The 22,781-nt window shown below is 35.2% G+C and overlaps 1 protein-coding gene across 3 annotated transcripts; it reads left to right on the forward strand.

The window, feature by feature from the left end:
* The first annotated feature begins 4 nt into the window (after positions 1–4).
* CEP44 (centrosomal protein 44) lies at positions 5–14,736 on the forward strand. Of its 3 annotated transcripts, XM_056347430.1 has the most exons (11): positions 5–101; positions 3,326–3,477; positions 4,054–4,201; positions 5,154–5,300; positions 6,219–6,326; positions 7,560–7,691; positions 8,063–8,272; positions 11,276–11,345; positions 13,347–13,471; positions 13,721–13,758; positions 14,562–14,736. In XM_056347430.1, exons 2-11 carry the CDS (start codon positions 3,389–3,391, stop codon positions 14,608–14,610), a joined length of 1,116 nt encoding a protein of 371 aa, XP_056203405.1. In that variant the 5' UTR covers positions 5–101; positions 3,326–3,388; the 3' UTR covers positions 14,611–14,736. The 3 variants fall into 3 exon arrangements, with proteins under 3 accessions (XP_056203405.1, XP_056203414.1, XP_056203399.1); XM_056347439.1 differs by lacking the exon at positions 5–101 and having other exon boundaries at positions 1,235–3,477; positions 4,059–4,201; XM_056347424.1 differs by lacking the exon at positions 5–101 and having other exon boundaries at positions 1,238–3,477.
* Positions 14,737–22,781: the final 8,045 nt, after the last annotated feature.

Raw genomic sequence — 22,781 nt, forward strand, 5'->3', positions numbered from 1 at the left:
GGGTCTGACGGCGGCAGATTCGGTTGGGAGCTGCGGCGGGCCGGCGGGCTCCTGAGCGGAGACGGTGGGGCACCCACTGGCCCGGGCGGCGGCTGGCGCGGGTGAGCGTCAGGATCTTTCTTGGGGCAGGGGCTTGTTCCCCCTTAGGGGCGGGCTGTGCGGGACGGCCCCGAGCCCAGGGCCCTCCCTCGCCTCAAGGACGGCGAGCCCTGCGGCCGAGCGGGGGAGGCCCGGTCTCCGCCTGGCATAGGTGGGGGCAAGGAAGGGCGGGCAGGGAGCTGGGCCCGGTCCTGCTTTTGCCAGTTCTCCTCAGGTCGCTGGTGCGGCTCTGGGAGTGCAGCCGGCCTTGCCCCTGGCAGGGCCGCGGATTTTTCTTCTGTTTCGGTGGCGCCCAGGGCAACCGGCCTGCGACGCGCAATTCCTTCGCGGGCTTCGCGAACTTGTGGTTCAGTTGTTCGCAAGTACCTTGTGTGCTTCTGGTGTGTCTGTTGCAGCTGGCACGACAGCGAAACGCAGTATTTGTCCTTGACGTTTTTGTATCTCTGCATAATGCGTGACTTCCTCTCCTGCTCCCTACCTCATGTAACAGAAGAGTCATATAATACCATTAGAAAAAATCAAGTCTCTTTTTGTTAGACATTTCAAAGACAGGGTTTACAGTGTTAAGATACTTTGTAAATTGCATGGGTTTGAGATTGTTTTTTTTACATTCATTAGTTCTTTGAATACCGTATGCAATTTTGAGAGTTGTTCTTTAAACTGCTTGCAGTTCTATGTTATCATCTCTTAAAACTTAATTATATATGATTTTATTTTGGATAGCCAATGTTCTGTAACTGTTCTGTCATCCCTGAATTCCTACAGGCAAAAGCTATGTGCAACTTACTACTGTTCACCTCCCTAAGATGTTAAAAGTATTTTCTACTTACTTTGTTATTTTTTTGATCTCTTGACCTATTCTGTTTGTATTGACAGTAGTTGCCAGTTTTTACATCCAGAGGTCTGGTGTAGAAAGGATTGTTGATACTTTGGGAAGCAGCCTGTATGATTAGATTAATTCCTATGAGAGAGTCTTCTGTAAGTATTTGCGTTGCAGATTAGAGCTTCAGTTTTATGTCAGACTCCTTGAGACTTGTCTTTGAGATCTGATTAAATTGGCAAAACCATAGGATGGATCCTCTGTAAGGTAATGCAGGAAGAATAGCTGCTTCAGTGTCTAATACTTGAGGTTAAATTTTCCCAGCCTTTAATGCTGAGTGTTGTGTACTTATAACTAGCATGGCTAATAACCCGTAGTAATAATTAAAGAGGAAGAACCTGATAATTAAATAGGAAGAAAATACTTTAACAAGGACAGAACACAAGTGAAGATCTTCATCTTTTGAAGACTTCTGATTTAAATACCAGAGGCACAAGGAGAAAAAAACCCAGACCATTGTGAGTGCAAGCTTTAACTGTTGGTGTTTTTTTGTTGTTTTGGATTATTTTTTTTTAATTACTCTAAGTGAAGTGTGTGGTCAAGAAGTTCCTTTCAAGAAGACTCGTTGCTTTAGTGAGTAGGACCAAATAACAAAGCTCAAACTGGAGTACCCATTGGAATTGATTTCTGACAAGGCTAGGCATAATCTCTTTGGAGTATTTGGTCTTTTGGTCTGAATCTCATATGTCAGCAAGAGAAATGATAAAAAGTTCCGTATTTTGAGGGTATCTTTTCATGTATGGCAATGCCTGTTTACTGCTCAGGTTGGTAGGCTTCAAATTATTTGTTCTCTGGCAAGAAAAATTCAGTGAAGACAGTGACAGGCAATTATCTTCCAGGTTCTTTCTGTTCTAGGGCTTTATACTGGAATAATTACTTTTACTGGGGCTTTTGGGGAAGTACTGTAGAGGATTATGCCAGTCACAAGCAGTTCTCAAGGATGTGTGAGGAAGGAGAACTGTTCGTGTGAAGTGTCAACTTTATGTACTTCTGTACTTCAACTTTGTCTATGCCCCCCCCTCCTTTTTTTCATTGTGTTTTCTCAAAACCATTCAAAAACCTGAGTTTGGCAGTTTTCTAATACACTTTCTCAAGTTCTGTCAGTCTGTCCAGATTGCTAAGATGCAAGTAATTTGTTTTCCATTGTGACCTAAGAAGCTGGGCTATCATCCTGTCTGGGTTGTAGAAGAGCTTATATTGGTTGCTTATAAAAAACGGTTGCAAGATACAGTAAACAGTACTTGTATGCTCTCTTTAAATATAAATGTATTTTGAAGCAATGGAGTGAGGGACAAGGTTCTTTAAGGTAATTAGTAGTACTGATACTTGAAGGTACAGCTTCAGGTGTTTCATTTTCATGAGCCAGGTGGAGTTGCCAGTATTTTTAGAGCTTTTATGGCAATCCCCCATCCCCCACCCCCATTTGAGAACTGACTAATCAGTTCTGTTTGGTAAAATGTATTAAAAGTGTGAGTTTCCTGTACTTACCCCTTTGACAGATCTAAAACCTGATTTGAATGGTGATTTCATGCTTTACTGACTCCTTTTTGTTACCTTTTTTTCCTCTCTTTTTTTCCCCCTTCCTATAGTTTTTTTTCTTGCAGTCTTCAGTGTCCCTGTGGGATAGTCCTGCAGAGCAAAAGGCACCTTTTTGTAGTTTGCACAGTCATTAGATGAATCCCTTTATTCTGTGAAGCAAAGCCCACAGCAAATTAAAAGCAGATTCTCAACTTGTGTGTTACAATGTAGAAGTTAAACTGGGATCTTTTTGTTATAATCTCAATAAACTTGCATCTGTTTTGAAGTATCTAGGCAGTCTGTTACCCCCTTCCCCCTGAACAATTTTAGGTGTATTTAATGGATCATCTAAATAGGGAAGTATTGTCTGTGATGAGTTGCTAGTCCTGTCTTCTGATGTTTACACGTCCAAACATTGTTCTTTTGGCCAGTGAGCTTGGGGCCAGGTGAATAAAAGAATAAGAAGCATTCTAAGCTGAAGAATGCAAAAGGTTTTCACTTCTGGTGGGGTTTCTGCTCCTTTGAAACAGCAAAGTAACTTTTTTTCACTCAGTGGATTTGGCCAGTCCTAAATTCTTATTATGCTTTCAGGTATCTTTATCTTCAGAGGTCTTTGATGGTTGATCAGATTGAGGATTACTATTTGATTCTATTTAGAATGAATGAAGATGATGACTGATATCAGTTGGTATGGAGCCGTAGCTCTGTGCTGTATTGTAACACTTAAGGAATAGTAGTGTCTAGAAAAGAAGAGCAAATCCCTTTGAATTTCAGTGATAATTCTATTGCATTTTATAATTTTTGTGTACATTTTTTTTTATTTTTAAGGAGGACAGTGTGTACTATATGACATTTATTTCATAATCTGAAAGAAGAATAGCATTTGGAATAATGGCAACAGGAGACCTAAAAGGAAGTTTAAGAAAAATTGAACAAGGACTTCGCTTGTTAAATTATCCAAGAGATGTGGATTACACAGTGTAAGTGGCAGTGTGAATAGATTTGTCCTAATACATGATGACAGCAAGATGTGTAAAGATATGTATAAATATTAGTGTTGCACCTAGTGATAAGCAAGCAGACCGTATGTCTGGGGGAAGTTGAGGTTCGATACGTGTGAACTGGAAGATAAAAGGATACAGTTTTGCTGTTCTGAGCAATCCTTAGAGTAATCCTGAAGTGTACCATTATCTTGCTCTTTCTTCTGCTTTTTTTTCTTTGATTAATCTCTCATCTCTCAACTTTCTAATTTCTTTGAAAGTACTAGCAAAAGAAAATTTCATTCTGTAAAGATTAAAAAATGTTGAATGTTGAGGTGGAAATACTGGTGGGCTTTAGACCTGACTTAAAATTATATGATGGTCACAAAAACGTTGTTTTGAGCGTTTTACATGCTGAAAGATATGTCTGGGGGAAAAAATGCCTTAAAATGAAGGAGATACTTGGTTGTAACTTGCTGACTATGTTAAAACACCTTTCAAGTTAAATGTGTGAATTCAGGTAATGAAAGGCTTTTGTTATCTTCTGCTGTGTAAAATACTTTTGTTTTTCAATAGGTTAGTAAAGGGTGATGCAGCTGCATTTTTACCTATCATCAGCTATTGTTTTACATCTTTTTCAACTTACATAGCAGAGCTTTTGGTAAAGTGCAATGTGGAACTCACAGCAAAGAGTGACTTGCGTTTTATTGAAGCTATTTATAAGGTATTTATCTTTATGTTCTTTGCAGAAGAGATAGAGTTTTGAATATGGCCTCATAAAAATGAAACATCTGAGTTTTACTATGAAGCGAAAATTTTTGGCAATGAATGTGAATTGTGATTCTATTAGAATTGAAGATGAGTAGTAAGTCATTGTGTGGCAAGTCTTCATTTAGATTTTCATGAAAATAAGTTTGGGTGTTATTAGCCAAATCTCAGATTTGAGGCAGTTGCAGAAAAAGTAATATTGTTTCATGTAGTTTTGCAGAATATCGAAATACCTATTATATAATAGGTTTTATAGTAGTGGCATTAGAAGAAATCATAACCAGCAAAAAATCACATAATTATGATGAAAGCACAATTAAGAAATACAGCTATTTTAAAACACCATGCCATATTAATATATAAAGTCCAATACTTAATTTATAAGTTGGAATAAAATTATTAATGGAATGAAAATAATTTTGAGCTATCCTAAAAAATATACATAAGTACATTTTTGTAATTGTGGCTTGATGTATTAATGAATACTATCTTATTCAGGCTAGTTTTTCATCTGAGGACAGAGGCTTTTCTACAAAGAGACTTTGTGGGAGCCTTACTTAGCACTCTGACGCATTTGCCAAAATTGATAAACTTTTTATTGTGTGTTCGTTTTAAAAAGTTTTTGTTTAACTTTTTTCATATTAATGTCTACAGTCATGTATTTAATGAATCTCAAGACTGAGTTAAATTTTACAAGAGTGATGTGAATGAAATGTTTCTGGAAGAGGCATGTTTCAGGTCTAGTTAGAAGAAACAGCTGAGAATATATAAAACAAATGAGAAAAAGTTTAACTGCTGAAGTGCAGAATGAAATAAACAATTGTAGAAAATAAGAATCTGAGCATGCCATTTCTACAGCAAATTGCGCAATCGTTTTGAAAGTGAAATAAAATCTTATTTTATTGCAGCTTCTTCGAGATCAATTTCAATATAAACCAATTTTAACAAAACAACAGTTTCTTCAGTTTGGCTTTGCGGAAAGAAAGATGCAGATTGTTTGTGACATTATCAACTGTGTGGTGAAAAAACATAAGGAATTAAGTAACTCAAATAAGGTACTGATTAAATGGTAACTTTATTGTAAGGTTTCTTTTGACATACTTGATGCTGCAGGTAGAAGATGAAGACCAGTTTGTTTGAAGATGCAGCATTGCTGATGGTCAAAATTGGGGGAAAATTAGTATGAAGTTCCATTGTAAGATGCTGGAGTGCTATCAGGTATACAAAAGACATGAAGCTGCTGATGCTTTGTAGTATTAAAACAGAAAACATTAGAATGAAGATAAAGCTGGTACTTGGTATCTTTACAGTAAGTGATGCTTTTTCTTTTACACTTCTCAACACAGTGAATGTGTAACTCAATAGACTTAGCAGGTAGATGTAAAAACAAAGCAAAACTGATGTTGAAATTCTGGTAACATCTAATTTAAACATGACACGTTTCAGTGGTGTACGATTTAAATCATTATTTTCAGTAGTCAAATTTGTTTTACATTAAAGCATAATTTTTTCAGTGTATGCTGTGTATCTGTGCTTTAATAAAAGGAATTTTCAGTTCATATTTAACATAATTTTGTTTCATTTGCATTTATAATTGTAATTTCTGTGTTTGTCACTTTTGGGGGCATAGCTACATTTTTTGGGGTGTGTTTGCTTGTCATTTAACTCTGCTGCAAGTTGTCTTTTCTGTTTATGACCGACTTTGATGCAGCCTTGCATAGGCATTAATGAGTGTATGAATATGGCGTTCACTTCCAAATATTTTCTCTGTAAATTTGGGTTGTACTTATTTTTTTATTTAGACATCACTGTACTGCAGAGGTTTAAATGTGTTTGTGTGTGTGCCATGTAATCTTCCTGCTTGTTAGTGATGTCAGATAATGGAGTGTGTCATCCCATTCCCATGTTCTGTGTGTGTCCTGGAAAATATTCCGGTGTTAGAAGCATAATATTTTCTCCTTTTCACTTCAAAGGTTAAATTGCAAACGAGGAAGAAACTCAGATCTGTTAAATGTGAAGTATGGTCAAATTATGGTAATGTCCTTGCTGATCCTAGTGGCAGTGGTCTGAATTCCAAACAGGTACAATCATAGTTTTATGTTGTATTATGTCTAAAGGTTAATCTAATCTGCAGCAAGTCAGGTTCTTTCTGGAATGTGTTTTCATTTAGGTTTTTATGCTTGTTCAGACCAGAGTTGTTGTTTGTTAGTTTTTGGTTTTCTTTAATTTACTTTTTTCCCCAAAGTGTGGTTGACTGAAATAAGCGCTCAAACAGAGAGGATGTTGCTTCTTTGTTTACTGAGTAGTTGATCTCAAAAGTTTTGGTGGTAATGATCTAGTACCGTTGTTTGCCATTAGAATTCTACCAAGTTGAGGAACAGCAATGATGATGCAATTGGAAAAAGGATATGCATCTAGTTTGGAGACTGAAGTGTGTTTGGCCTAACATTGCACTGTTTTCAACATAGCTTTGTATGTATGTAACATTCCTCTTGGCTTCAGTTTTATGAGAGTAACACTTCATCCTATGCATTATGCTACTTTTTGCCTGTGGAGGAGACACCTCTCCTAATATTTTATGCTAAAAGAGTGTAAAGCAAAGTTGTACAAAACTTATAGGACTGTGACTGCCCATAAAATGTTGGTGATTTCTATTTAGAAGGAAAATACTGCCTTTAGCAGTGAAGAAAACTTCACAGAAAAGGTATTTGGAATGACTTATCTGGCACTTCTGGTTGTGGAGTGGTAGAACCAAATGGGGATATATGTGAGCATATTAAGAATTCCCTAGAAAGACAAGTGTTTCAGCTTCACTAAAGTGTCTGGGAATCTGTAAATATTAAGATGTCGCACAAATCTAGCAATTGTGGGTTCATAATCATTAGGTAATATATTTTGTTTTGTGGCAGGTAGTGATCATAGGACTTGATCCACCTGGAAGGAAAGGCAAAATTTGTCTGTTTTCTCTAAGGGAAACATTCAAAGGAAACAAAATGTGTAGCTAGTAGTGCTATTTTGCTGACAGTTGTCAAGGAAAAAGAGTTCTGATCTTCCTAGTTAAACTTCTTTTTCTAAACATTCAAGTGGTGATTTTGATGTTGGAACTGTCTATACATATGTTAATACATACAGCGAGATTCATACCTCCTAATCAACACTTTGCATCCAGTTGGTATAATTTAGTCAGATTTAAATAAATAAATAAATGCATACTAAAATGATAGGTCTTTTGTGTCAGTTACTTGGCAGATGAATTGAAATGTTCTTGTAATAATAACACTGGTAACTTATTTTTTTTTAACATACTCAAAAAGAAGCCTCAAGTAGAACGGCACTCAGGAAATGAAGTTAATTGTGACCTTAACCCACTACCCCTTCCAGCACAGGGATGTAATGAAGAAGAATCGTACCTTGATAACGATGTTGTGGAAGTCAAATGTGAACAAGTAAGAACTTTTATTTTAAGATGCTGTCTGTATGTATTAACTTTTCTTACAGGACTTTTCTAAAGGGATAAAGGTTTTGACAAGGTATCTGGATGGTCTTGAAGTATAACGAGTAGATATCTATCAAATAGATGGAAAAAGTTAAAGTCAGTTAAATTGTACTGTCCTTTCAAGAGCCAATACTGTGAATAGTTTCTTTTAAAAGCTGAGTTCCATGAATGGGCATATTGTGGCAATTCTGAAAGAAAAATAATTTTCTAATGTAGCAGCACATGGTTACTGAACTTGAGGAAGATTCTGCTTAATTTTATTGATCAAATCATGAATTATATCTGTTTTGAAATTAGAGGACGTGTGTTCCATATTTTCAGGTAATAGAAGATAATACTCAGATTGAGTTCCTGAAGAGTCAGCTTGCTGATTGCCAGGAAAAACTTCATAAGCTAGATTGGATGGAAGGTAAACTACATGTTTTAGAAGAGAAACTGAAAGGAAAGGTGATCATAGATGAGAAGGACTGGAATAACTTGTTGAGTCGAGTTTTGCTTCTTGAAACAGAATTGTTGTTGCAATCCAAAAAGGTATGTTAACTTCCGTTTTTCTTCTATAACAAAAATTGCTCAACACAATGTTGTCAGCCTGTTTCTGCTCTTCCTGCCTCCTGATGTGTGCTTCTTCATTATTTTCAAAGACGTCATATGAAGGGGCTGTTTATGGAGTTGGTATTTTTTTCTTAACTGTTGTGTTGCTTTCTCATGCTCTATGAAGCAAAGCCGTCCATTGGAAATTGTTTTCTTGCAGGAACAGAAGGTATAGCTAAACCTGTTTTCATTAGTAATGACTGTGTGTGTTTTTATTTCTCAGTGAATTTGTAGAAGGAAGCTTTTGAAGAGTCTTAATCATGCTGTCTTTGAAAGCTTAATATTTTTGTAGCTAAGAGTTTCATCATGCTAGTGACACATTTAAGGGTTTTCTTATTCTGGTCTACATTATTCTGGCCTGCATTATTCTGTTTTTCTTTTAATGGCCTGCAAATGGTTGCTGTTGATACAGCTGAATATCTATTTGTTAATTCTCCAAACTCTAATCAGGTACAGATACTCCCTTTGGAAGATTGTCTTCAGTCTGTATAACTCATGTTGACAAAAGTAGATGGCTTGCTCGATGGAATATACGAGGTTAATGGAGAAGTTAATTCTTGATTTAGTTTGTGGCTCTTTGAAATGTCTAGCCTGATTGATGGTCTTTCTCCTTTTTGCACCCCCACTCCCTACTTTTTATTTCTTGTCCATGGTGTTCACTGCATTTTTAAATGTGTGAAAGTGCTATAGTTGTGATGTGGCTATGTTTGGCATATTTGTCAGAGTAAATCAAGTATTTTGTTGTGTTAAGACTTATTTTTTGTGCTGTTGAAAGGTCCCTGTATGCACATTATATAATTTCATATAGGTACGCATGTAAGTACATGAGTACTTGAGATGCAGTGAACCATAGCATCAATTTTGTGATCACATGCTTAATTGCAAAGTGTATTTGCATATGTATCTCCTGTATCCTTCAGACACTGTCAGATGCTTTCCAGAAGCTAAAAACCCATGTGGAAAATAGTTGATCAGTGTTGCATTTTTATTTGTAGTTGCAAAAATGTTAAATTTACTTGTAAGCAGGAGTTCTGTGTGCATTGCTGGCCCTGCAAATTTGAAAATGTTGCTAATACTTATATAAAGACATGTTTTTGTTTTTTGTTTTTCCTGTGTGCCTTGAAAGTGTGCTAGTTACGCGAAGTCTTGAAGAAGTGTTTGGATTGATCACTAGGTTGTTTCTAAAGGCTGTAGCTCAAACTGTAAGGACCTACATTCTCAATTGCTTTTTTTCTTTTTTTCAAACACACTTTGAGGTCAGTAATGGCTCAAGTGATTTACCCTTTGAAATCAATTTCTTATGGATATTGTAATTTAACTATCAGTAGACATATGTCCAAATAACACCACCAATGATAATGTTTTCTTCTGCTAGTATTCAGCTGAACAGCCACAGACAGTTTTGGTCCTGTTTCAAGTGTATTCTCTTTAAAAGGTGTTGCATTTATGCTGGTAGCAGCATGGGAAAGCTTATGTTTCAGCCTAGGCTTGTTCTTTTATTTCTGTAAATCTGTTTTATTATCACTTCAGTAACATGTTTATTGCATAAGCTTTGGAATAGTATTTGGGTAATATTTGGAAAATACTTAACATTAATATTACTAAAGAATTTCCAGTAAGATAATTATATTTCTGTACTGCATGTTACTGAAATAAGTAATCTGCAGAAACATATTTGAATGTAATTTGTGTGTGGCATTGTTGCTTGTCTCTTTCTCAAAGCAAATAAGCTCTCTTTTATCCTTAAAATAATCTTGAAAACCCTAATTTTTTTCCAATAGGCATTTGAAAATTGCCGAGAAATAACCCTTTGGGCCAGAGAATTGCTGTTTTTTTGTTTCATGAAATTCGATCCAAGTTGTGCTTCACAGATATAGAAGCAATTCAGAATTACTCTTGGAATTTTTCAGGGAACTTTTGACATCTAGCCAGCGTAGCAGGAACACGCTTTGAGATGTGTCTTGCACTGCTGCCAAAGTAGCAGTAGTTGTGCATTTAGCTCTGCGAAAGTCTGAAAGCTACCAAATCCATTTTAATGAAAGGAACCGAGCAGAAGTAGTCAGTGCAGGTATCTGTTTCTGTATTAATTTTTTTAGAGGTATTAATTACTACAGGTTTTTCCAGCTTCTTCCCACATAATATGTGTTTCTCCCTCATTCACTTGTTTGGGCATAATATTCCCCGTTAACTGATACAGTTACTCCAGTATATAAAGTGCTATAATTTACCAAAGGCTGAGATTCAAATCATAATGATGACTAGTTGGCGAAAAATGTCTAGGTGTTAAGTGTTGGATTTCTTTTATTTTGAAATTAGGAGATTGTACTAGAAAACATTATTGTTAGTACAATGTTAATTCTGATTCCTGGTTTATGAACAACCTTCTATAAGCTAGATGGAGTTAAACGGAGAACTTTTCTTAAAAGAGCCCCGTCTCATTTAGAAGCCTCAGAAACTAGCTTAAAATAGACTCTTGAATTCTATGCATTTAAGTGGAATGAATTTCAGTTCATTTATAGGCTGATTTTTTTAGGACTGAGGAGCTGCATTTCTGAGTATCAACCAGAAGTAGAAGGTACAATTATTTTGCTAAGGTAACGGCAGTCAATGTCAAGATGTAAGTGTTAGCCCAGCCAAGAACAGTCTGATTGTTCATTCTACTCATACTGACGTTATATGTACTGTCCTTGGACCTGGTTTTGGCCTGTTCATGAACAGCAATATTGATGCTTGTTGAAAAAGCGCCCGTGAATTAGACTAGGTTTTTAATGCAGTGTATGTGTGTACATGTTGGATGTTTTAGTCCTATAAAGACACTTGTGCGGTGCCAACATATCTGGATGGTGTAGCAAATACACGCATAGCTAGTACTTAAATATACTTTTGTTCAGTCAAAAGATGACTTAGGGTATATGGCTAAAATGCAGTAAACTTATATTTCAGAGAGACTTACCTACAGAGGTCAGCAACATCGGCCAAGAATGTACTGCTGGTAGGATTCCAGTTTCTGCTGGTGAGTATTATTGGTTTTCTTTAATTGACATCATATATTAAAAATTCTTGCAGATGTTGACTAAAATAGTGTTTTTTAAGTAGACAATTGCAATTTTGTGACTTAGGAATTTAAATGCATGCTGCAAATTAGAAGTTAACCTGCTAGTCACTTCATGTTTGTAATTTATTCTTCGGAAGCTTTATTTACTGAAATAGTTTTTAAAGCATTAGTGAAAATATAGTGTAGTAATTAATGTTTACAAATAACTACTAAAAATCTCAAAGATGCGAATTTAAAGTACTTTAGCTAAAGCTGTGAAAAAGCAATGTTATCTGTGCTTTAAAGTAGCTATAATGCTTTAAAAATAAGCTGCTTATTTGTAAGCACAAAAAATTATATTGCTGCAATGGGTTTGTTATAATTCAAATAGTGTCATATTTATGATTTTTTTTTGCTTTTATAATGGGGCTCAGGACGAATCAGGTCTTTCTCATTCATAATCCATGTTATTTTTCAAATCACTGCTGAATATTCTCTATAGTTTCATCCCTTTTGAAGCAGTTAGCAGGCATCCAACTAGCATGTTTACTAAACTTTCTTATTTTGAAGAGCAAGACAAAATCTTTTTTTTTCTATTTCCAACTTCATTTTGATAATGTACAAGAAGTAAATAGGACAGCCTTAAGTGGGAAAGAAATTAAAAATATTCCCCAGGCCATAAGTAATTCTGTCTTTCTCAGTCGGTGGTAGCTCTTTAGCCCTTGCGTTGCATCATTCTCTTTAGTAATTTGGCCTGTTTTCCCTATGGCAGCTGTTATTCCTACCACCAGTAGTAAGGAGGGTATTCAGTTTCCCATTCTCACTTACTAGGTTCGTCCAGTGCTGGGCTCTTGCATTGACATTAAAAGGGAATCTCAGTAATGCAGTTTCTGTGGAAATTAGGAAGGTAGTTTCTCGGTTATGTTGAAGTTTGTTTTAATTATGAAGTCTCAGAAATGGGACCTTTTTACAGACCTTAGACAGCTTGCTGCATGTTTACTTCCTTTCATATATTTAGTGGTATGTTACTGACACTTGAGGACTTTATAGTTAGCAAGGAGGCTGGTGGTATTTAATAGAATTTTCATATTTTCAGACTTCTAGAATTCTGAATTTGTTACTCCTATTTTTCTAAAATATGATTCAGGAAATTTTAGGCCGGTCTTAACTTTTCTGTCTGAGACGTACAGTACTTGGAATGCTTTGGTGCTTATTTTGGTTGTAGTGCTCTTCAGGAGTGACAGCTATACAGAAGAAACATTTTTTAATTGTATTTTATTAAAAATAATTTAATATTATTTTAATTAGAGTAGTGTAGCTAAACATGTTCCACAGGTATGATCTGTATATGATGGCCTTACTAAAAATAAGCGTAAGGGAACACTTTTTTTCCTAAATACTGATTTCTCTTCCTGACAATAGTATTCTAAAATTGCAGAGTATCAAAACCTTCGCAATGTAAAAGAAAAGTTTTTCCGCTGAATGGATGCTAAACCTATACCAACAGGAAGAAAGCTAGGGAAACAGCAAGAGGCTGGTACAAATTTTAAGCTAAGCAAGGAGGTGATTTTGTTTATATTTCTACTGCTTATAAGATGGGTTACTTAGCACAAATTAAAGACATGTTTGAACTGCAATAAATATAATATAAACTATTCAAAATTACTATTAAATGTTTGACCCAGTAATTAGGCTTAAGTCTTAAGTGTTGGTTTTACTGTAATCAGGATAAAGGTAGAATTCCTAGTAATCTTTTTTTGAGTTTGTCTGTGTGTTATACACAGTATACTGCACTTACCTTGTTTTAAGAAAATGAGAAACTTATTTTGGATCCTCACCAGTGGCTTTTTTTTTCCCCCCTTTCTAAACAATACATTCTCTTCCATTATTACATACTGTAAATCAAGCTATTTGATAGCTGACCTTGCAATAAGAGAGTGAAAAGACAAAGGTGACATGAAAATGAGTATTTCTCCATAGATACAGAGAGGAAGGAGGACATGCCAGAGAGCCTTCATCAGTTGCCTGGATACAGTTCACTGTTATCCCCAAACCCATCTCCCAAAGCCATGACCATTAATTCTCAATGTCTGACAATTTCAAAGGTAAGTAAAATGCTTAGCTGATTTCGTTTGTGAGGTCAAGAGAACAAGTAAGCATTAGTTTTAATTGTATATGCTAGTGAAAAACAAGGAAACTGTGCAAAACTACATCTAGGTCTGTCTCATAAAAATCCTTTTGATATGTAAACAGTGCTTAAAGTCACATTTTCTCTATGGATTTTTGGGCTGAAAGTCCATTTGAAGAATGTTAGCTTTGAAGAATTCACTAACTTTGTTGCTTTTAAATTGCAGGAGACAACAAGACAAAGAATGGAAAGGATAAGTAAAATGTAAGTAATAGGAAAGGGCAGCAGGAATTCATTTCCCAGGAGGGAGTTGTACTGGACTGAGGCATTATAGAGAACATACATATGTGTTCCAAACCTCAAAGGTCTCTACATCAGGTGTGGCATTTCCTTATGACTCCACTGGATAATAAATCCACTTACAGTTCTGTATTTGTGGGATGAGTCACTGTTTTGGTTTCTAAAAAGCAATAGAAAGCATTCTTAATTATTAACTAGATATTAAAGAGTGTTTAGAATCTGGTTGGTAAGGAATAGGAGTATTATTTACTTTCTGATAGGAATTCCCTGGAACTTCCAACTTTTCATCCTGAAAAATAACTACAATATCTTAACTCTCTTTTTTAGTATTTAAGGAAAAGTAAAACCAATTTCAGCCTAAGCATTGTGATAACTGTATTAAGGTATATTTGATGCTAGTTCTGAGATCCGTTACAAAAATTTTTTTTTTGTTTGAAATCTTTTTATTATACTTGAAGAGAAAACATTGCTGTGTAATGTTTCTTTAGCAAGAGATTTCTATAAGTGCCTGAACTGAAAAAAGCTGTAGCCTTTTTTGTGATGAAATTTTATTGTATGGGTTAGTTCTTTATGTATATTTAAGGTTTGTTGATATGTGGTAGGCATTTAAAATACAAAACCAATTGCAGAGGAAAAGGGGAGATGAGAGGAAACTTCAGGTTTCTTGCTGCTTGGTAGTATTTTGGATTCATTTGAGAGTTAAAGGCAGGTCAGTTATTTCCTACCACATTTTAGTAAGTGTGTGTGTAAACAAAATTTATTTTCAGAATTGAAGAAACCTCAGAATTGTTGAAAACATCAAGCAACACCACTTGAGAAGACCTGAAAGCACAGGTCTTCAGACCTGGTCTCTGTAGACTTGTGGATATCAGAACTAATATGTATGTTTGTACAGCATTAAATTTTTAAGATGTCAAATTTGTAATAAATTTTGAACAAATATTTTTCTAATGCATCTGTGTGTTGATTTTCCTCCCCTGGCCCCAATTTTTGGTTTCAAAAATTGTTCAAATAGCTTCCTCCCTGCACATCCCCCCCCGCCCCCCCCTCCACCTTTGTAAAGTGAAGTCATTACAGCAGTGTATTTTTGTGTTGACATTTGTTAGCAGTGTGCTAAGCAATACGTTTTTTAGAGTGCAGGCTTGAGGACCGTGGTTTACATCCTGTTGGAAACGTTCCAGCTGGGACTTGCATATTACACCCAAGAGGCATTCTTACATACCATCCTACCATCTGTACTGTTGAATAAGTCTTAATGAAAACTTAAATACACAATTTCAAATATGTATCTTTTTTTGCTGTTTTTTTTTTAAAAAAAACAAACAAACAAAAAACAAATCTAAGGTTTCTTGCTGAGCTGGAGTGCACCAGTGCATTATGGCTTCCATTAACACTGGCAAAGTGAGGGTCAGTTTGATCCTAAACACTAAAATGTGCAAGTAAGTCCACAGACTTTGACTGCAAGAGATGTGTTGAGTGTTTTAGTGCTCTTACCCAATGCATTTTAAGACCAGCAGCACAGATGGAGACCATCCAGTATACAAAGAGATGCAACATTTTAATGATTTTAAGCTGTATTAAAATTTCTCTTTAGAGACGTAGGTAGATGTAAGACTCCCGTAAACATTACATAATGAAATCAAAGATGTGTGAAGTTTGATAAGATTTATTTATTACTCTTAAGTAAATTGTTACCCTATTGTATCAAGGTGTCTTTGTGCTATAATATTCCACTTATAAAGTTTTTTTGAGTTTGATTTTGCAAAACCAGTAGATTTTTTTTGGCAGGGTTTGTAAATGAAGGTAAAAGCAGCTGTTTGACATTATGCTGTAAAAAGTGATTTATATGTTTTAACTAATTATGATTTTTCTATAACCATATGGAATATAAATTGACTATTTTACATACAAACAGAAGAACATAGTGATCCATTATGTTATATAAACTAGCTGAGGTTTTTTTTACTTTTGCAATAGAATTTACTTTCCCAGTTGTTTAAAAAAAATAAATTATAAAGTTGGAAAGTTAGATGATGTGAACATGTTTTGCTCCTTAATTGTAAATAGACATTGGAAATCACTGTTCATTATCCTAACAATGAAATGAGGTTTTCTTCTGAATTTTAGACCATTTCAACAGAAAATAGGTGAAGTTTTTCTCAAATAGGACTACAGCACCATCTTGTGGAAATCCTTATACAAAGTAATTACCAAAGGAGGAAAAAAGTATTTTCTTAAACAGTTAAAGTTATTGCTTTAAACCAGTAATGATCATATATTTTGAAATATTACCTCTCTTTAATTTTTCTGCTTTGCCTTGGAATCAAAGAGGATTTTATGTTTTTATATTCTTATAATTATAATCTGCATGATAATTAGTATGTATGATATCTGATAATCATGGCAGGAACCAGGAGAAAGAATCTGTTGTTTGTTGAAGTTACGGCAAGGATGGGATGTGTTAGTCAATATAAATTATTCAAGTTACAGGGATTTATCATTGAATGCATCTGATTAATGCAGCGAAAGTTAGAAAAAGGTCTTTCAGTAGGTATGCAATTTAATATGTAGTGCTGCAAAATTGAAAATCCAGAATTGTTGAAACTGTTTCCTTCTTCTGGAAACTTAAATGCAGTACTACGCAATGGTTCAGCCTTTGTACATAAAGGCTTTGTTTCTCCTGTTTTCAGGACCAAGCAGGAGCTCACTTTGATCAAACTGAAGCCACGGTTGTTTTACTGTTAGGGCAACAGAGTGAATTTGCTAAAGGTGGTCTTCTCACATCTGCTTTCTTTTTTAAAAAATGAAATTTGGTTTTGGAAGACAGTACCATGTTCTGAAAAAGAAAAAAAAATATTAAAAAAACCCTCAACCATGTAAGGAGGGTTTGAATGCACTATTAATATTTAAGTCAGTTCTATCAGTGGAAACAATTAGTTCTAGTGATGCTGTAAGTCACAGTAAAACCACCAAAGCAGTGCAATGCTGGGGAATACATGTAATGACTGAAAATAGCAACAGTCTTTGAGTAATTGCTGATGCAATGCTACTTCAAGCATTGTCACAACAGTTGAAGAGTTGACATTCTACATGTGTGAACAGTTGGGTGGGAGGATCTTGCTGAGTGCCAGGAGATGTTAGATACCTTCTGAAACATAATTTTAAAAAAAATCCTGAGACTATTCCTCCTGATAGTTTGTCACGCCTAGTTCTCTCCAATGAAGAAAAAAATTCCTGTTGTTCAAGATACATGTTCTATGGTTATAAATCATTAATCGAACCAGTGCTGTTTCTTAAAGTTACTGAATTTAATTTAGTTTAACTATAAAATCAGTAGTATAGATATATAAGAATTGTTCCGACAACTCTGTTTCCTTAAATATAAATAGAATAATTCCACCTTATGTAACAAAATATTTATGCATTATGTGGGATAGTGAAGCATAATTGCATTAAAGTAGAATGCTAAAACTGAAGCTTCTACAAAAAAAAATACTTTCTAACCTAATTTTTTAAAGCAGGTTTATGAATCTATTCAAACTTATGGGATTACCATTGAGATCTTTTTTTTTTTTTTCTACTCTTTCTTATCCAATATGACTATGCACTTACTGAAATTAAAACATGCTATGGAAAACATAGTAAGAATCCTCTCACCCCAAATCTGTAATACTGAAAAGCAGTCTGATAACCTCTCAGTTATATTTTCCATCTGTGTATATACTACTACATGTTGTGGAATGCTAGTGCTCTGGGTCATAAGTACTAAGAAAATTATTGTAGTTATGACCCTAGAATATATTCTTTATGATGTTACTTTTGATGTTCAAGATCTGATACTTGTGTTGTAGATCACTCAAGTCTGGTTGTACCTAAGTATGAGACAGGCTCAGTTCAGTTATATCCTGGTGTTTATACCTAACTTGGAGTTGGTTTGCATCTCCACAAGTGTATTCAAAGCTCAAAGCCTTAATTACTAAGTGTGTTCTATTTTCTTATAAGTATGTCCAGTTTTCTTATGCTTATTCTTGCAGTTTTTTTATGTGTTTCTGCTCTGGTTTAGTCTCATGTCCCACATCAGGCTCGATTCAGTTTCTAGTCCCAACAGCAAACGCGGTGCAGAAGAAACCTGGACTGAAAATGTTTTTGAAAGTTTTACATTCTTTTAAATTTGCCTGTTACAGAATACTTGTTGTCTTGAAATCAGTTCAATTAAGGAGAAAATCTCTCATGGAATTTGCAGAACTGTAATCTAGACTGTGAGGAGGGCGGTTACTTGTTTTTCCTTCCTTGTAAGTCTAGCAGCGATGAGTAGAGCCACCTTGTTTGAATTCTAATATAAAAGTAATTTTGTTGCTTTTTTTTCTGGTAATGTGGTATATTTATTGTAGAGTTTTGAAGAAATATTCCAATGTGAAAAATATTGTACATATATATATTTATGTATATAATTATTTTTTATAGCTTGAGCTGCTAGTAGCATGTAGTGTTGTGACAGTTTATACATGATGAGAGTGGCAGTTTTCCTCTCTCCCTGTGAATTATCAAATAGGTGATAGCTCTTTCAAATGAGGTACTCTTTCTAATTTTTTTTTTAAACAAGAGTATCTGTTGAGTTGTGGGGATGGCTGTCTGGTGCCCATACGGCTTCACAGCAAAGTTTGTGTTGCTAAAGTTGCTATTACAGCCTGTGGTAGAACCAGCCTATCAGCCTATTGCTCATACTAAACCCAATTTTTTGCTTACAGCTATTTGTTTTTCCTCTTCTCTTGCACATTTTTTTTTTGTTTGATCTATTGTATCTATTTTTATTTTATTATTATAATAAAAAGCTAAAATCAAGGATATAGATACACTGAAGTTTGAGAAGTACATTCTTGTGTTGTAAAGGTTAGTTTTTCTGGAGAAAGAAAAGAAAGATGGTCAAAATATATGAGAAGCTACTAATATTCGTGGAATTTACTTAGTTACTTTTCATTAGAGGTGGTTAAAATTCTTTACTAATCATCAATGAACAAGGGCTAAACCAGCTTTTTCTGTTAGCTGCTTGTTTTGATATGGGAACTTAGCCTTCATTTTGAAAGTTGCAGTTGTAATTTAATCTGCTTTTAAAATTATTTATTTTACACTACCTTTCTTTCCAAACACTTATAGTTCCTTTGCAGTTTCTTTCTAGAATCTGATTTTAACCCTGTGTGGTGAAAATCTAAGTAGTTCACTTGTAATCCTGAGACAGCAAAATGCACTTCTTCAGGAAAGCTATTAAATCTGCAAAAATTGTTGAATGATAGTATGTTGCTTCTGTGGTATCTAGGCAGATTTCTGTGCTATAGAGGCCTGTATTGTGTTCTTTGTAGGATACCTAGGATGATGCAGTCTGTCAGCTGTGAGATGAGCAATCAATACAAGGGTACTAGTTAAAACACTTGTGACTTCAGTGTTTCAAATGGGGAAAAGAAGTCATACTAAAAGTGTGATATTCCTTCACTTGAGCATCCTACAGCTGATGTCATGAGGTGTAGGAAATTTAGTATACCTGTTTATGCAATGTGACCTTATCTTAAGAGAGAAAGATGCTATATCTGTGGTTACAAACCTCATCCTCTTTGGAAGCAGTGAGTTTTTTTACTATCTGGGAGAAAACCCTTATTATAGGTTAAAAACAATAAGCAGTAGTGTGAGGCACTGTTGTTCTAATACAGCGATGTGTGTTGGTTTTCCCCTCCCCTTTACCTTTCCAGTTATTGTAAAGGAAGCTTCGTATGCTGTAAAGCAAGATAATTTTTGATGGTAGGCTCTGGAATCAGCAGAAATATAATTGTTCCCATTAGGTTTATAAAGATTAATTTTTAGTGTAAGTGATATCAAAGAATATTATGCCTCAGGGTATTTTAATCAAAGACATAATTATGTTTCTAAAACATACTGCAAGATCTTCACAAACTTTCACGCTTGTATGCTCATTTTACCTGGTGTTGCTGCGCTTCGTTGAGTGCATGTTGAAATATGAACTGGGATTAAGAGAACTGCAGTTAGTCCTGAATACTTTCCATGAATGCTGAGAATAGTTTCACAGAGCTGAAGTGTTTGGCAGCTTAAGGGATTTCCTCCCACTGCTGCTCATTCCCATCTGACTATTCTGTGAACTGCATTTTGTAACTGATGTGACTTAAGCATACTCTTCTGAAAATACATTGTGAGGGATATCGATAGTTTTTTTCGGTTTGGGAATTTTTTTTTATTGTGGTTTGTTGGGTTTTTTTTCCCCTTCACATCAGCTCTGTGGTCCAGCTTATGACATTGCATACAAACATTTGCATCTAAACTTTAAGTTGGAGCAGCATGCTGTGGTGTCAACAAGTAACTGGGCAGCAGGAGGTAGAATGGGTTAAGTTAGTGTTCTACTGCAAAAGGATTTTTTTGTCTAAGCACAGAGTGAGCTAGAAGCGAAGAAGTTCCTATGCAAAGTCCCAATGTACGTATTCATGAAGACTTGTTTATTGCATGTTTGTTTGATTTATGTTTGACTTGACTGAATGAAAGGGCAAATGTGTGTCTGAAAAAACATGGAAAATAGGATTAAAGAGAATCAACATTTTGGAATTGGGTCAGTTTTCAAGTGTTAAAATAGCTCTATTTATTACATGTACTTCTGCTTTATTTATCTTTTCCCCTCCTAGACAATTTTTGTTGATCTGGAGGCATATTTTTCATGTGTCTTTAAAAAAATATTTCTCCCTTGTTGCTATGTAAAATGACCATAAAACGTACAGGCAAATGCAAAAAGCAATCCTCAGGGAATGTTTGGAAACGTTTTGTATTGTGTTTTAACATGTATGCACGTGTAAGGCATTTAGAATAGTATTTCATATTAGTGATCACACTGTATTGTAAAAATATGAAAGAAATCCTCCCTTCAACCTTAGTTTAACCATAAAGTGATAAGCTAGACAATCTAATTAATGTAGTTTGAAGCACTTCATTACTATAAGTGACATTTAGCATATGTGAAGACTCTCCAGTTATTTTTAGCAGTGCATGTTCATTTACTTCATAGGTGATCAGGTTGAATGTGCTATGCTTTTCCTATCATACTGACTTATGATCTGGGATTACATAGAGTCTTTATCCCTATATTGTTGCATAATTCATTTATAGTAACTTCTTTATGTCTGCTTTCTCCAACTGTAAAATTAAGTGATTCCTCTTGTTTTCCTCCTGAGGGTATTATGTGGTTTGGTTTATTGTTTATGCCCACTTTAAGAATGACTTAAGAAAAAAGCTAATGGAAAAAATGTAGTCTGGTTTTAAGAGTTCACTTAATTGAAACCATTCCATTGGAACCCATGGAAGGAACTAAAGGCTAAGTTCATGAACTTATGTGAGCTTATGTATTAGTAGTAACTTAAGCTCCAGCTTCTTGTAGTTATAAAAGTAGTTGACAGCTGTGATAATTTCAGATGAAGTAGTTGTGCTTTTGTGTGAACTATAGAAAAATAGGTGCTGATATGGTGGGAGATTGCTAGCCTGAATACCTTATCAAATTCCTTTAAGCTGTGATATAACAATTTATGACAAGTGACTCCAGTTTTCTGTAGGTTTTTTCATATGTCACTGGTGGAACGCTTCTGTATTCGCTATATTATATATAGCCTTTTTCATGAAGATGTACCAGCAAACAATTGCTTTAATTATTTTGTAATTGAACACATTAAAAACTGTTAAAACTTTTCATTTGAAGCTGACTTTGACTTGCATAATTTTACATTGATGCACTGATCATAAATTGTCTTCAGTGTAAATTACTCCTTTACTTCTACAGAGGGAACGGATACAATCATTATGTTATTTTAGTATATATAAAAAAGCAATTGTTCTAGTGAATGGGAGAGCACTGAAAGAGATTAATGTCTTGTTATTTCATAGTTGGTTTTGTGACTTTAGCTTTGTGTAAAAGTATTTTTATTACAGGCATGGCTTTGATATACTTCTGGTTTTTGAGTTTAGTGAGTTTTCTGATGATCTTGCCACCAGCTTAAAAGATTGACATAAATGTGTACTAACTAATACTGATCCAGAACTAGAAGAAGCTGTGATGATCTGTAGGTGTTCTTGAAAGGCTTGTGAGCTTTGTTGTACAGGTACAGTTTCACCTTAGCAACAAATTAGGTAAATCTTCATGATGCATGAACATCTTCCTGTTTAAGAAGAGAAGCTGCTGGAGTAAAGAGCAAACTGAAGTCCTTGTAGAAGTATTTATGGCCTTGAAAAATGTATGCCTAGAATATGGAGGTCTTTCCTGATTGAAATAAGGTCTGCATAGCAGGAGATTATCCTGGATGAGATAAAAGTGGAACTGTAATGGAAGCAGGAAAAAGGCTCTGGATGAACCAAAAGCAGGTGTCAGTGGGACTTATGTTATTTAAATAATGCTTAAAAGGTTAGGTTCGTAATGTAATGTGTCTGACAGTCAAGCGAAATGAACTACAAAGGGGATGCATTTAATTAAAAGTATACTGAGAACCATTTGAAATTAGAACGGCTCAAATGAGTAGGAAAAATACACTACAGTATGATGGCCATACTGATAATGAAGTGGAATAGCTCTTTTTGTGACCAAGGCAACATGATGATTACAACTTAATCTTCAAGGGTGATGTGTGGAAAGAGAGGAGATGGTTCAGACTCGTAGACTGCTCAGAAGTTTAGCAAACATTCTACCCAGGAACCCCTCCGAAACTGGGAGAGTGGTGAGCTGTGGTGTAAAAATGAAAATGTTTGACACAATTCTGTTAAAAAAAAATAAAAAATGAGGCTGTATGCCTTTGGAGGGAGGTGGTTAGACTTGGGAGTCTGAATTGGTGTTTCTGTTCAAAGCCTTTTTGTTGTTCTACTTCCAGGCAGGATTTGGGTAATACCCTCTGCATTCTCCATGTTTTCATCAGAACACTTCTAACTCCCTGTTAAAACAAAAATATCAAAATATC

Source organism: Falco biarmicus, chromosome 1 (genome assembly GCF_023638135.1).
Source record: "Falco biarmicus isolate bFalBia1 chromosome 1, bFalBia1.pri, whole genome shotgun sequence".
NCBI lineage: Eukaryota > Metazoa > Chordata > Aves > Falconiformes > Falconidae > Falco > Falco biarmicus.